The sequence below is a fragment of the Spermophilus citellus genome, assembly GCF_964194105.1.
Source record: "Spermophilus citellus genome assembly, chromosome: 12".
NCBI lineage: Eukaryota > Metazoa > Chordata > Mammalia > Rodentia > Sciuridae > Spermophilus > Spermophilus citellus.
In genome coordinates this window covers 11,265,951-11,281,467 of record NC_138198.1, presented here as the reverse complement: position 1 = coordinate 11,281,467, position 15,517 = coordinate 11,265,951, and the positions used below count along the sequence as shown (strand labels likewise).

Here is a 15,517-nt window from a genome sequence, read left to right as displayed (position 1 = left end):
CATTTTTGCGTGCTCTTTGCGGGTCTGACTTTGGTCACTCGTCTGTGAGGTTCATGTATGTTATTGAGTGGGGTCGTGGATCATGGGTCTCCTGCATTCTCCAGGCTGACTCTGCATGGACCTAGGGTAAGTAGTGTCCTGAGAACCCAGGGAGAGTTTCCTGTTTCCAGCGTGGATTTTCTTCTCACAAACCACCCTTTGGTCTCACAGAGCGTGCCTGTGCACTGCTCGCTCAGCTCCCAGTCTACTTTAAAAGGAGACTCTGGGGCACTTTTGCCTTGGTGCCGTCAGCATAAAAGAATTTCCTTGAGCACGTCTTCATTTGGAGAGGGTGGGGAGAGAGGGTGGGAGAGGAAGGCAGGCATTGGGGAAGGACATTTTTAGGCAAAGGAAAAACAGCCACTCAGGCGTCCTGGGGAACTGGAGCCTGGAGCCTGCCTGCAGCCTGCCTGGAGCAGAACTGTCTGGTCTTGATCCCTCCCCTCCAGCAGCCTCAGTTCAGAGCTGCAGGGCAGAAGAACTCAGCCCCGCCTCTCTTGGAGCTGGGCAACCAGATTCAAATTCAGGTTGACTCTTATTTTTTTTCAGTACTGGAGATGGAACTCAGAAGTGTTCTACCACTGAGCCACATCCCCAACCCCTTTTTTTTTTTTAATATTTATTTTTCAGTTTTTGGCGGACACAACATCTTTGTTTGTATGTGGTGCTGAGGATCAAACCCGGGCCGCACGCATGCCAGGCGAGCGCGCTACCGCTTGAGCCACATCCCCAGCCCCCCCCCCCACCAACCCTTTTTATTTTTCATTTGAGACAAGGTCTTGCTAAGTTGCCCAGGCTGGCCTTGAACTGGCCTTGAGGCTCTTCTTGCTTCAGCCTCTGGGAGGAGCTGGGCTGTGCATGTAGTCTTTGTGGTCTGACTTCTGTTACTTAGCTGACAGTGGCATTTGCCACCATGCCTGGCTCCAGGTTGACTCTCGAGAAGCCACCCTTCCCTGATTGCAGGTGATGGGCTCCTGTGAGAACTGGGGTGGCTTTCTTCACGACACTGCTCCACCGCAGGGCGCACTTGGTGTGGGGAAGAGCTGCTGTGTGTCAGCCCTCTCAGGTGCGGTACAGGCACTCGCTGTCCCTACAGGTGTGCTGCAGATGCTACAGCTCTGTAGTGACTCAAGGGACCTGTCCTCTTCATCTTCACTTTGTCATCTGCTGGTTTTGAGCCATGTATCTTCCAGGATAATTTTCTGGAACGTTCAGCTAAGACTCAATGATGAGAATCTTTGTGCTAAAGCAGTTACAATATTTTATTGAATTTATTGAGTAATCCCTGGCCCTTGCTAGAGACTTTGTAATATATTATTTCCACAGAACCTGGGAAGGAAGGTAGGATCATTTCATTTTACTGGTGAGTAAACAGGGGTTAGAGAATTTGAATAACCTGCTAGCAACTAACTGTTCGTAAGAAGAAGGCTGATTTTAAAAGTAGGACTTTTATATTCCAAAGGCCTTGTGTCTTGTACCAAGTAAGCCTGCCTTTTTAAAATAACCTCCCTTCTTTCTGATGTGCCAGTCCTCTTCATCTCTTCCCAACCCCAGCCTCAAAACACCCCTCAGTATTTATCCAGTCGGTGACTGGGCTCAGAACAGCCGAGAGCTGCATGTGCCTTGTCACTAACTTGGAGTTTACCTGGCTACTGAAGCTTAACTCTAACACAGTGCACAAGTATTTATTAGATGTCCCAAAGGGCCTGTCATATTTCATTAAAGGAATTTTTAAAAAACATTTAAAACCAAGAGCCCAGTGGTAAAGAGCCTGCTGGGTCATAAGTGATGCTGACCGCAGGCCTTGGCAAATCCAAACAAACCTGAGACTTCTGTGTGCCTCAGTTTCCTTCCTTGGCGAAATGAGGGGTTGAAGTGTGTGATTACTAATGTCTCCATCACTTCAAAAACCAGGAACTTCTTTGACCTTTAAAAAGTTCTAAAATGGGTTCAGAATGCAAATATTTCTTAAAGGAGCCTTAATTATTAAATACAGACCTAGAGACGTGGATAAACATTGAGACTTTCAGAAACAAATTTTAAAAATATATTTGAATACATATTTAAAATATATTTTAATTACGCAGTTCATCATTCCCACCAAGAAAGGGCATCTTAAATAATTCATATTGAAGCTTGGATTCTTTGAGGGTCTGGCACATTTTATCTTGGATAGTATGACATAAAATACTGCCAATAGCCAACCTCAGGTTGCCAACCTTAAATATAAGTCCCACCTTGTTCACTATTCAAATTTGTAATATAAACTCTTTTAAATTATACGTGGTACTATTGAATTGAATTAAAACTCTTTTGAGCAACTCTGGAGATAGGAACAGGATGATTTTATTGTTTAATTAGTTATAGATGTATACATATACTTAAAGAAATTGTTACTGTTATCATTTTAGACCCAGTAAAGAGAAAACTGGCCAGGTGAGCGACTCGGGAGCATCTGTGGTCAAACATGGACTCAACCCTGAGAAGATCTTCATGCAGGTTCATTATCTAAAGGTGAGTGCAGCTAGTGGCTCAAGCCAGTTATTCTGGGGCAGCATTATTTAGGTTATGCAGTTGAATAATGATGATTAGTAACATGGTTGAGCAAAAGCAGAAAAATTATGAATGTTGTAATGCCGTCTGTCTGGGTAGCATCCGAATGTCCTCTAATTAAAGCACTTACTACCGCTGAACAAGGGGGCATGAATCAAAGGAAGCTGGGAGAGTCCCTGCCCTGGACCTCTTCTCCCTGGCTTCCAGTTAGCCTTGAAGAATAGAACCTTCCATTTGCTCTCAGGTTCCAACCAGAGGAGGAGCAGTAAGGAAAACTTCCAAGTTGGAAAGACCATGCTGGGAGCTGAGGTGGGGAGGAGCTGGACCTCTGCCCTTGCAGGTCACGAGGGACGCTCAGGTGCCACCTGAACCGAGTCAGAACAGTGAAACGTTGAGGAAGGAGTTGAGGACTCAGCAGTGCATCCTCCTGGTCAGAATATAAAGGGCAGCCTAGGTCAGTGAGGTGGCACCTGCTAGGTGCACATGGGCTCCGGGGCTAAGTGACAGTGGCAATTCTGTGAAGGGCCCATCATGGACATCTTGTTTTCTCTCTTCTTTCTTTCTTGTAGGGTTACTTTCTTCTTCGGTTCCTTGCCAAAAGACTTGGAAATGAAACCTATTTTTCATTTTTAAGAAAATTTGTGCACACGTTTCATGGACGGTTGATTCTCTCCCAGGTAATTGATGGGTTCTTGGGAGCTCATGATATGCAACTGAAGGGGATGCGGCATGTGGAGATTGGATTATGCCAGCATTCAAAGAGGGAAAAGATTGACTATTTCATTCAGGGTGGAAATTATGAACACAGTGGACACAAGGAAGGTGTTTTCGGGGAGGGTGAGCTCCTTGCAACTGGGGGTCAGACCCACCTGAAGCCGTCTGAGCACAGTGATGCAAATGGCTGTCCCCTGAGTGATCTTAACAACAAAACAAGCATTCCTTCTTCCTGGAGTCGTCTTTGCAGGGTTCATTATCGAAATCTTACCCTTCAGTCTGCACTTGATGCCAGGACTTCAGAGCCACCCTAGCTGAGCAGATGTCATCAGCCCGCTTCTCTTTTGTTGCCCTTAATGTCATTCCCATTATCTGTATTGTATTTTCATGATAGCACTGTCTCTTGTCTGTTCCTTCTCTTTATGTATGAGCTCATGTAGGCCAACATGTATTTAGTACAGTCTGGCACACAGTAGGTATGCTGTAAATCTTTAATAAACAGATTAAAAGGAAGACACCCTGAAACATCAGACAGCCTGGCCCCAAGACAGTTGGAAAGAGACCCTGTCCACTCCTGTGGGTGTGGGGTGAGCGGCACCTGGCAAGGAGAGCTCTGAAAACAGTGCTCATGTTGGCAGGGGTTGGACAGAGGGTGTCTTTGATCGTTGTGTTCAGACACGGCTGTGAGTCGCATCATCCGCAGCACGAGAGGGAAAGGGTGTGTGACTATAACCTGACACACCGAGGAGAGCAAGACTGATAGCCAAGCCCTGTGCTCTTTTAATCTTTTTGGTGTCTTGAGGAGGCGATTCTCCCATAGTTAGGAAGGCAGTTCAAAACAGATTTAGACTCCTCGCGTGCTTGGTTGGCTCTGATGGGTCCAGGTCCTGCCGCTTCAGCCATTTCTCACCAAGATGCTCCCACCGTGTGTGGGACTTCTTGTGGCCACTGAGGTTCTGGCTTCATTTCCCATGAACTCCTGCTGCTCTCTCAACCAGCTCATTCAGTTTTTCTTTTATCTCTTTTGAATAACTTTGTTTTTCCATAACAACTTTATTGAGATAAAATTCACATGCCATAAAATTTACCCTTTAGAAATGTGCAGGCTTGTGATTGTGCAGCCCTCAGCATGATCTAATTTTAGAACATTTTCATCAACCCCGAAAGAAATCATCAGCACTTGCTTCCCCGTCCACCCTTCCTGCCGACACTATCTGCTCTGTCTCTGGGGATTGGTCTCTTCTGGACATTTCATAGAAATGAACCACGTGGTCTTGGGTGTCTGACTTTAGTTCATGCAGCATGTTTTCAGTGGTTGTGTAGCATGTACCAGGACATCACTCCTGTTTCGTTTTGTTTGTTTTCTTTTTTTGAGATGGGGCCTTACTCTGTCGTTCAGGCTGGTCTTGAACTCCTGGAATCAAGTGATCCCTCCTGCCTCTGCCTTCCAAGAAGTTGCCTAGTTTTAATTGTGTTAATTGTGGTAACGTACATAAAACTTATCATTTTAGCCATTTTAAGTGAATGGTTCAGTGGAATTAAGTGCATTCACTTTTTTCCCCAATGATCACCATCATCCCTCTCCATCTTCATCTTCCCAGACTGAAGCTCTGAGCCCACTGAACAGTGCTCCCTGCTCTTCCCAGCCCCAGGCTCTGGCAACCACCATTCTTTCTTCTGTTTCTATGAATTTGATTACTGTAGGTGCTTCATGTAAGAAGAACTGACCATCAGGTGTCCCTGGTGTCTGGCTTACTCACCTAGCGTCATGTCTTCAGAGCCACCTACATTGTAGCAGGCAGAACTTCCTCTCAGTTCTTTGGAGCATATACACAGAAGTGGGATTGGTGGACCACGTGGTAGTTCTCTGTTTGGGTTTTTGAGGAGCTGCTAGATTATTTCCACAGAGACTAGGGCGTTTTACATTCCACCTGCTGAGGGTTCTGGTTTCTCCACGCTTGTCAATGCTGGTTGCCTTCCGTCTTTTGATAATGGGTCTGAAATTATATCTTCCCTATGGGTCTGAAATTATCTTCCGATAGCTTTGATCTGCGTTTCTCTCATGGCTTAATGATGTCATGTTCTTTATGTGTTTATCGACCACTCATGTATCTATTTTGGAAAAATGTCGGTTCATATCCTTTGACCATTCCTTATTTGGGTTGTATCTTATTATTGAGTTATAAGAATAGTTCATAGTTCTGAACAGAAGTCCCTTATCAGATATGATTTGCAAACGTTTTCTGTTTTTTTAAAATATTTATTTTTTTTAGTTTTAGGTAGACACAATATATTTATTTTATTTTTATGTGGTACTAAGAATTGAACCCAGAGCCTCATGTATGTTCCGTGAACACTCTATCACTGAGCCACAACCCCAGCCCCAGTATTTTCTGTTTTTATGCATTGTATTTTTGCTTTCTTGATAGTGTTCTTTACAGCAAAGAGTTTTTAATTTTGACAAGTCAAATTTTCTATTTTCTCTTTGATTGCTTGGGTTTTGGGTGTGTTGTATCTTAAGAAACTACTGTTTGATTGAAGTTTGTGAAGATCTACTTCTGTTTTCTTCTAAGTTTCATGGTTTTAGCTCTTATGTTTAGGGTTCTGATTTTTGTATAAGTTATGAAGATGATGTCCAACTTCATTGTTTTGCATGTATCTAGTTGTCCCCTACCATTTCATGAAAAGGCCATCCTTTCCCTCCATTGAATTATCTGAGAACCTTTGCAAAAACCATTTGACCGTTAATGTAAGGGTTTGTTTCTGTACTCTAATTCAATTCCACTTATCACTATTTCTGTCTTCATGCCAGTACCACAGTGCCTTAATTACTGTATCTTTGTATTAAATTTGGAAATACTGCTTTTACAACATACTCACTATAGAAATTCAAGCAATACAGAAAGGTACAAAGGAGATCAGTCATCATTAAAATTCCCACCACCCAGAAATGCCTACAATTGATATTATGTTACTACCATTTTAGAAGCCATACTGTTTCTCTCTCTATCTGCTCTATGTGAGGTATGTATACACCTGGAAGATTGTATATATATGTGTTATATGTTTATGTATACGTGGATAGGAATTGTTCAAAATAATTTTATAACAGTAGGAATATATATGTATATGTATGCATATCTATGGATATTTCCCCACCCAGTACTGGGGATAAACCCAGGGCCTCACCCACACTAGGCAAGCATTCTACCACTGTGTTACATCCCTAGCCCCTGTATATATTTTTTAATGAACTGTTTCAAATTTCTTTCTCTAAAACTTGGTAAATGAAAAAGAAACTAAAGGGAAGGTAAAGAACTTTCTAAACTTCAGATTAATGTAAGAGAGATCATTTCCTCAAAGATTCTTCTATGGTTAAGAAACATTACTACAGAAAAAATTTGTTAAAAGGTTGAAATTGTTATTTTCCCCTTACATATTTCATCTTATAGAGCATCAGCTTATTCACTATTATGAAAGTTAAGGAAATCAGCAGTTATAAACTTCCACTACTTCTCCTAGTTCTAAATTTTTCTTAATTATTATTATAGAGTGAGGTTTATAGTTTATTCACAGTATACACTGTAACCATACTTTTCACAGTTGTGTAGCTTTTGGTTTATTTGGTTTTGAGAGAGTATCTTGCTAAGATGGTCAGGCTAGCCTCGGACTTGTGATCCTCCTGCCTCAGCCTCCCAAGTTGGGGGGAATACAGGCAGGCACCACTGTGCACAGCCAATTATATAGTTTCAGCTCTGTGAGTAAAGGATTTCAGTGTTTGTCACCAGTCATTTTACTGTGCTTCTATATTCATGAATATTTTATTTTGATTCAACTCTTTGTTGGCCAAATTTCAATAATAACTTGGTGTTCAAGTTGCCATCTCCCAGCCTGTGTGACTTCTGAGTTCTTCCTGCTTGAGGGTGCTGGCGTGTTGGCTATATTTGAATTACAAACTGGTTTCATATTCTGGGACATATTTCCATTCTGCAGAACTTCAGACATTGCTCCACTGCCTTCTGGTATTAATGCTGTAGAAACCATTGAAATTAACCTACTTTTCTCCTTTTAGACCACTTAGATGGCAGAAGAACTCATTATCTTTGAAGTTTAGTAATTTATTGAGAAAATAGGTTGGTGCCCATGGTTTTGGGTTGTTCCCCTTCCCTCCACCCACCAAAAACAGCTACATTTTTAAACCATAGTTCTATCCTTTATTGAAATTGTCTTAATTTTATCTCTGAATGTGATTGTCCGCCTACAGGTTCTGAATTTCAGACTTGCCAGTTGTCCCTGTGTCGTGTCTTCTTTGTCCTCCATGCCTATTATTTATGAATTGCTTCTTATCTTTTTCTTCTTGACAGCCTGGGCTCCTGTCGAGCTGCCCCTTTTATTATTAGCACTGTCTTCTCGAGTGCTGTTCTTTTCATCGCCCTTCCTACTTCATTAATATCTCATACTGATGGGATTTTGGTCCTTAACTTATTTCCTTTGTTTTGGAACCTCTCTTTTCTTCACCCTTTGTTGTTTTGTCATCTTTCTGCTTTCATTTTACTGAGCTTATTTTGTGTTTTTGTGAATTTATTTTATAGTGTTAAGCATTCGTGGAACATTTTCTTCTTTTCCTTGGGCCATGTTTTCGTGAAGCCTAGATTCTTGGTCTCTTAGGTGTGTTGCTTCTGTCTGTCTCTTTGGTGGGTTGTCATGTTAGTTCACACAGTTGCAGGACCTTTCCTGTGAATTCTCATATATAGGGAACATGATCCTTGCCTCCTTTCCCCACTCTTCTTGGGCTTGCTTTTCTTCCCCTCTGAGCTGCAGTTTGAGCGTTGGCCTCTGTGCGTGGAGGAGGGCGGAGGTGGACTCTGCTGTGGCCCTAGCCAGCCTTTGTTGGAGAACAGGCCCTGTGTCTCCTGCAGATGTATTAAGTGTCCCCTTGCCAAGAGTCTCGTGACCTGATAGGGCATAGCCTTTCCCATCGCAGGCTTCTCTGGGTGATGTTTGTTCCTCGGCTCCATTGGAGCTTCGAGCTCCGCTGCTCATCGGGGTCCTCCACAGAGGTTGGCGTCCCACGTTTTGCTCCTCTCTCCAGCATGCATTTCCAGTCCCTCCACAGTCAAAAGAGAGGAAAGGTGAAGTTATTCCTGCTTCTGTCCAAACGTGGTATGAACACTGGTGAAGTCTGCCAGGTGTGGTCAGCTCAGTGCTGCGCAGTGCAGTGGGAGGCTGCAGGAGGAGCAGAGGGAGAGTGGGCGGTGGGGCCAGAGCCCTAGCTCCTGCCTTCCTGGCATTTGGAGCCCCTGCCGGGAGCTTGTACTAGTTTCTTTGTTGGTATGCTGCTGATCCTCTATTTGTTACTTTCAGAAGTTTCCTTTTTTTCTGTGTGTGTGTGTGTTTTAGACAGGGTCTTGCTACTTGCCCCGGGCAGGTCTCAAACTCCTGAACTCACATAATCCTCCTGCCTCAGCGTCCAGAGTGCTAGGACTACAGGTGCATGCCACCACACCACGCTTTTTTTTTCTTTTTAGTTATACATGACAGTAGATTATATTTGACGTATCATACATACACGGAGTACAGCTTGCCATTCTTATGATCATACATGATGTGGAGTTACACTGGTCATGTATTCATATATGAACATAGGAAAGTGATGTCCCGTTCATTCAACTGTCTTTTCCATTCCCATTCCCCATCCCTTTCCCCCATTCCCCCCACATTCAATCCATTGAACCCACACACCACCACCCCCATGCCAGTTATGAGTCAGCAGCATCCTCATATCAGAGAGAATTTTTGGCCTTTGTTTTTTTGGGGACTGGCTTATTTTACTTAGCATGATAATCTCTAGTTCTATCCATTTACCAGCAAATACCATAATTTCATTCTTCTTTATGGCTGAGTAATATTCCATTGTGTATATATATACCACATTTTCTTTATCCACTCATCTGTTGAAGGGCACCTAGCTGCTATTGTGAATTGAGCTACTGTGAACATGGATGCAGCTGCATCACTATAGATGCCAAGCTTTTCAAATACATATTTTTAATGGATTGTATCTTAACTTACATTGCTTGTTAGTTATTGATAAGGAAGAATTGTGATCCAGTTTCCTTATGCAGAAGTCCCTCAGTTTCTTCCTCTTTTGTCTTACTTCTTCCTTCCCCTTCTATGACCCACACCTGCCAGCATTTCAGTTTGACCACCCTTCTAGCTGCCACTGAGTCCCTCGTAAGCATGACAGTGACGGATTCCTCTCAATCTTGTTTCTTCTCTGACTCTGCCAATCCTGTCCTTGCTTCAGCATTTTGATTATTTGCTTTGCCTTTCTTGCCCACCCATGACCATAGTAATCATTCATAAAACATTGTTAGGGGTTATTAATCCTGTGTACTTGTCAAGCCAGTGTCAGTTTATCCAGTAGAATCTATGTGCGCCTGCTTTTTATTGAATACTTTCACCAGAACTAAAAAATAATTACCAAATTAGCCATGTGCCAAAATCAGTGTTAGTTTTCTAAAAATTGTAATGCTTAATTTAGTGTTGTTAGGTGTTAATCAAAACAAGCTGTCTGGGGCTGATCTAATTAGGATATAGATTATAGGGAGAGTAGGGTTTGAAAACCGAAATCTCAAGGAATGTGTTATTTCTAACTGTGGCCTGGGCTTGGAACCATTGCCAGGGACTCAGATTCAGTTTCAACCCATGTCCCTCTCCAGTGCCAGAGGTGTTTATTCTCAGGCGTGCTGCAGAGGTGACCCACTGGGACCCTCCTGTTTGTTGCTAACTGACTTGCCTGGTGGTGCTAGAATGAGCTGTGAGGGACAGCCCTCCTTGTCCAATTAGATCTCGAAGTTGCTTTCAGAAAACTGCCAGCCACTGAAGGAAAGAGTGGGGAGAGATGAAAGAACTGAAGAGAAGCAGCAAGGGGAAGTCAATCTTAAGAGGCACAATTCTGTTTATTTCATGGTGTTTTGGTGAAAGAAGAGTCTACTCCAGGGTGTACGCAGTTTTACAAGAGGATGCAGAAAAACCAGTGTTTTGTGTTTAAATTTTGGGTCTCGGGAAGGAGTAAGAAGGGCTGGCCGGGCCGATTCTGTGGATAGATGCACGGGACTGCCCACCTGAGAACCGAGAGCCTTGTAGAGCCATGGCCTGCCTGCAGGATGGAGGACCATCCAGCTCTGCAGCCCGGACGTTCCCACAGATGCCAGGGGGTGGGTGTGTGACCCCAGCAGTCACTGGCAGCCTCCGGCCAGCTGCTGTGTTGCCTGCAGACCTCACCTTGGAGGCAGGAAGCGGCAGATTCTCTAGAATGGTGACCTGCCAGGAGCAGGAAAACCATCTTTCTTTAAAAGTGGAGCAGGGCTTCCAGGGAATGTCCTGTGTTCCCACGGAATTCAGGATTGTTGCACTTCACATTCCTGCACAGACAGGACCCAGCTATAATTGGAAAATGCAAAAGGGCAGAACTAAGGTTAACTCTGAAAATTTCCTGCTTCTCATGCAATTAAATTCTCCCCCTTATTAAGTTAATGGAATTTTTCCCACATAATTGAGTATATAAATTACCAGGCAAATATGGGGTAAGCCGGTGTGGGCTATAGGAGATGATGACGTCATTAGTAAAAAGTTATCATTGCAGTATTTGGATTTTTAAAAATCAAAAGTCCTGCCAAGGGCTGGGGTTGTAGCTCAGTGATAGAACGCTTGCTTTGCACGCGTGAGGCCCTGGGTCTCATTAATTTCTAATTGGATGCTTTACAAAATAATTTTTTAAATAATAAAAATAATCACTTTTAGGACTTTGAGCAAAACAGATTTTTGCATACCAAATCCTGCTCTTGTTTCCCTTGGCATTCTTCTCCAAATATCCCTGTTAGGTGCCTTTGTAAGGCATTAATTAATTTGGAATTCTCCTATCCCCCTTCACTTTCATGACATGATCTGTACTTTAAATATTTTGTGTTCTTTACTCCAAGTGAAGGAGCAATAGAAAAGGAAAGTCTTAGAAGAGAAGAGAACTTGCAAGGAATAAATCTTTTTTTTTAGTACCTTAATAAGGAGACCTTGCCTCTGATAGAAGTGGTCTGTGACCACCTAGGAACGTGTACAGGTGGGACAGCTGGCTGTCCAGTGTAGCCGTGACTGCACTTCAGTGTGGGATTAGGAAAAGAACTCCTCACCCTACAGATTGCAGGTTTCTCCTGCCCTGCGAGTCCTTCCGTTTCCTGGTGGGGAGAGCAGCAGCACAGTCAGAGCACTGGGTGGACTTTGGTCAGGAGGGACTCTCATTTGCCACATGCATAGTGGGTCACCTGGACTGACTCTTTCAAGGACCCATTTAAAAAAGATTATTTTCTATTTGTTAAAAACTCCTAGTGTAGATCTTCTTTGTTGTTCAATATTATCAGGTTTCCAGAAAGTTAAATATTGTTCTTTGTTTCATGTTTATAGTTCTCTAAAATGTATCTTGTTCAGCATTCAGATGATGAAAGTGGACCCTAGGGTTGCCCACATAGCAAATAAAAGTACAGAATAGAAAAATATAGCCAAATTTGAATTTCAGTAAATATATAAAAATATATATTTTTTTGCATATTTATGCCCCCAGTTTAACTGGGCATTCTGTATTTTATCTAACACCACCAATCAAGATTAAATCAAATTCTAAGAGAGATGGGCTGAGAAGTTGGGTTACAGTACACAAGGTACAAATTAAATATAAACAATCGTTCATATTTGAATTGTGTAGGCCTTATGTTTTAAAAGAGTCCTTAACTTTTAGAGATATTTAGTAGAACATATGTTGATAAAATTATGTAATATTTGGGATTTGCTTATAAATGCAGGAGGCAGGGAAGTCACGGGGCAGGACTGGCTGTGGGTTGGTGAATGTGAAGGCTACTTATCCTATTCTGCATACTTTTTTATTGTGTTTGAAATTTTCACATAAAAAAATGAGACAGAGACAGTCATCAGTCTTGCCTTAGGTTAAGGAATTCTATCATGTAAGCATCTCAGATGTCCAGCAACTGAGGTTTGTGCAGTGATAGGAGAAGAGGCTGTGGATGGAGACAAGAGCTTCTACAGTGTGTTCAGAATTGTGGACATCTTTGTTCCTTGATCGACATATTTATCAACTTGACTTTTGTTATCTTTCCTTGGAACAATGCAGGCGAGTTGCAAGTTAGTTTCCAGCCTCTGCAAGCGTAGGTTGTTCACGGGTTATCCAGGAAAGCTCCTGAGGAGAGGACATGGGTGAGTAGGGAGGGAGGACACTCGATACCCTGGCAGCTTTTGAAAGCATTAAACACCAAATAAACTGTCGGGGGTAGGTCAGAATAACAAGCATTATGTTTTTCAACTCGTTTATGGTTTTTAAAAAACTAATCTCTCTAAGTGACTGGACTGAAGTGCTGGGAAGTCAGTAAATTGAGTATATAGTCTGATAAGTTGCCTAGTCTTGCTGGGCTAGCAGGTGAGCTATCAGCAGCTGGGAAGGCTCAGTCTCTGGCATAGTTCTGGCAGTTACTTACTGATGGACATCTTTAATGGTTTGCTTTTTTCTTATTCCAGGATTTCCTTCAAATGCTGCTGGAGAGCATCCCAGAAGAAGAAAGGTAAGGTCCAACTTAGGAATTAAGAGCCCAGTTTTCCTTTTACTGTTAAGAATGACCCTATCATTGTTTGGCTTGTTACTTCCTAGAAGTTCAGTTTTCCTCTCTTACCAAGGCCCTGGCTCAACCAGTGAAGTCACTGGGTAGACAATCATACTTTGGGATAGGCCCAAGTGGACAGTGGAGGCCAGTGTGTACACCTGAGATTCCCAGAGTTGGAGTCCCAAAAGTGTTTTAGGAGGCAAACAAAGACAATCTGTGGTCTCAACTGCTGTGGAAAAGAACAGTGGAGAAGAAAGTTTTGAAAATGGGGGTGCCTCCAGTAATGTGGCCTACTAAAGGGGACACTTGAGTTGGAGGTGAGTGGTGAAGTCAGGCCCTGGTAGGTTCTAAACCAGGTCTGCTGTTCCTCCTGTGAAGCTCAGAGTGGGTCACTTCATCCCTCCACGTTTGTTCTCCACCTTCACTGCTGAGGTTAGGGTTAGACCGCTGAGGCTTGTCAGTGACCAACATAGTCATCATATCCTCACTTTAAGAGCATCCAGAGGCGGTGTGTACAGAGACCATTCGACCCTTGGCACTCTTCACTGACATCACCATCCAGGGGTTGTGAGAAGCCAGCATTTATTGGGAGTTTATTTCATGAAGATAGCCATTTAATCCTCAAAACAACACTCTTTGGTAATTGTATATTTATCCCAGTTTTACCAAGAAGAGGACAGGGTACCAAGCCTGAATTTCATGGCAGTATGTGGCAGGGCTGGGATCTGAGCCCAAGCATCTGGCTCTAGGGTCTGTCCTCTTACCCACTATATTGCCAGTGGGGAAACTGGGGCTCCGGAATGGAGTGGCTTTTCCACACTCCCTTAGCGGGCGAGATAGCACAGCCTGGAGCTGGGTCTGTGTCATTCTCACTCCCTCTCCTCTGTGTGCTGCTCAGTACGAGCCCACTGTCCTGAAGGGAGGAGATTCTCATCCCTGCAAGTGTTCAGTTGTAGGCTGCCAACCTCCCACGGGGTTTGTAGAGGAGGTTTCAGACCCATGTTTTAGGTAGACTATATTCATTCCAATTTTTACTTCTTATATTTTTTATCTTAACTTGGACCCTGCAAGTAAATACCCTGAAACTGTTTCCAGTAGCAAGATTGATATTCAGACATTAAAGAGGGACATCTTGAGAAATTAAGTGTCTCTTTAAAAAAGAGCTGACATTACTCTTCTCCTTTCTGACCTGCAGATTTAACTGTGTTTTTATGCACATAACAGATTTCCAATTGTGGAAATGAATTCTTTAACACAGATGAGTCAGGTTCATGCAGGACCAGTCACCTACATGTTGATGAGCTGCTTTTACATGCTTTCTGAATTGGGTGTCTCAGGGTAAGGTGTCTGGGCTTATGCTGTCAGACTGGGTGCAGGCAATGACATGAAAATTCAGGAGAGGACCCAGGCCCATGCGGATGTGGAGATTTTTTTCCAAATATTGGATTTTTGCCTGGCCTATTTTTGTTTAAACTCCCCCTTATTCCACCTTCCGTTAAGGAAGACTCCAAACTCATTCCTCAGCAGGTGAAAGGGTTATTATGAGTCCTTTTCTTTTTTTAACAGTAGAAACACACATAAAGGAAGCCAGTGCACCACAGAGTTAACGTGTCCATCCTATTTGGTGACCTCCTTGTCTCTGCAGCTCCATTTGCAGCTGGTGGAGCCTTGCAGGAGGCCTTAGTCGTTGGCCAAGACACTCAGCGGCTCAGGATGCTGCTGGAGATCCATGCCTTGTTTTGGAAGGTCTTAAATATTTCAGATTTGCCATCCTTTTTTTTTTTTTTTAAGTAGACATATGGGCTTTTCTTCATGCAAAAATCACATCAGATGTGGCCAGTATTCTTAAGATCAAGAATAACCTGCAAAATGTATATCTTCCTCTCCCCCATTTTTTTTTTTTTTTGTACCTACCCCAAAATAACTTTTTCAGGTCCTATAATAGAATGGAGCAGTTTTCTTTAAAAAGGAAAAGAAAAGAAAATTCACAGGCATGGTGTCTTACCTCCTTGGGCTATTACCAGACTCTGTTCTGTGTGATAACCACACATTCTTTCAGAACTTCTTAGAGCATAAATATAGCAATTTTCACTGAAGCAACAAAGTGCATTTTTAGTTTGGGAGGTCTCTCTTTTAATCTTCTTCATAATAAGGTTATGGAGTTCATTTGGATGGCCCCTGAGCCCTCTGGCTCTGGGACCTGGATTTTATCTTGTGAATATTTATTGAGTCAACACATGGGGCCCACAAAGAGATTTTGGTTGTAATTGTGGAAGTTAAGAACAGCATCCCTGTCTCAATGTGGCCACCGACCACATGGCCTTTGCTGGGCTACCTTTCCTACTTTTGTGTTTTCCCTAGCATGTTTAGGCCTCTTTCTAAAAACTCTCCTTAAAAGTTAAGGTGATTTCATTTTTACCATGAATCTACTTTAGCCAGTATACTGGAATATATTTTTAAGACTTAAACATCATTTTGCTTACTAACTAATCTCAGAATCTAGTTCAGCTATTAAAACTGACTGTTTATCCTATTACCTATGCAAC

At 42.8% G+C, this 15,517-nt stretch overlaps 1 protein-coding gene across 7 annotated transcripts in view; it reads left to right on the top strand.

Moving 5' to 3' along the window:
* AOPEP (aminopeptidase O (putative)) overlaps positions 1-15,517 on the top strand; it is a gene marked incomplete at its 5' end in the record, with an annotated part of 271,341 nt that overhangs the window by 150,021 nt on the left and 105,803 nt on the right. For all 7 annotated transcript variants that reach the window (XR_014018176.1, XR_014018177.1, XM_081262546.1 and 4 more), the window contains 3 exons: positions 2,451-2,553; positions 3,162-3,269; positions 12,889-12,932. Coding sequence is in view for 5 of the 7 variants with exons in the window: in XM_081262546.1 (XP_081118672.1) it covers positions 2,451-2,553; positions 3,162-3,269; positions 12,889-12,932 (255 nt within the window). The remainder of the gene's footprint in view (positions 1-2,450; positions 2,554-3,161; positions 3,270-12,888; positions 12,933-15,517) is intronic.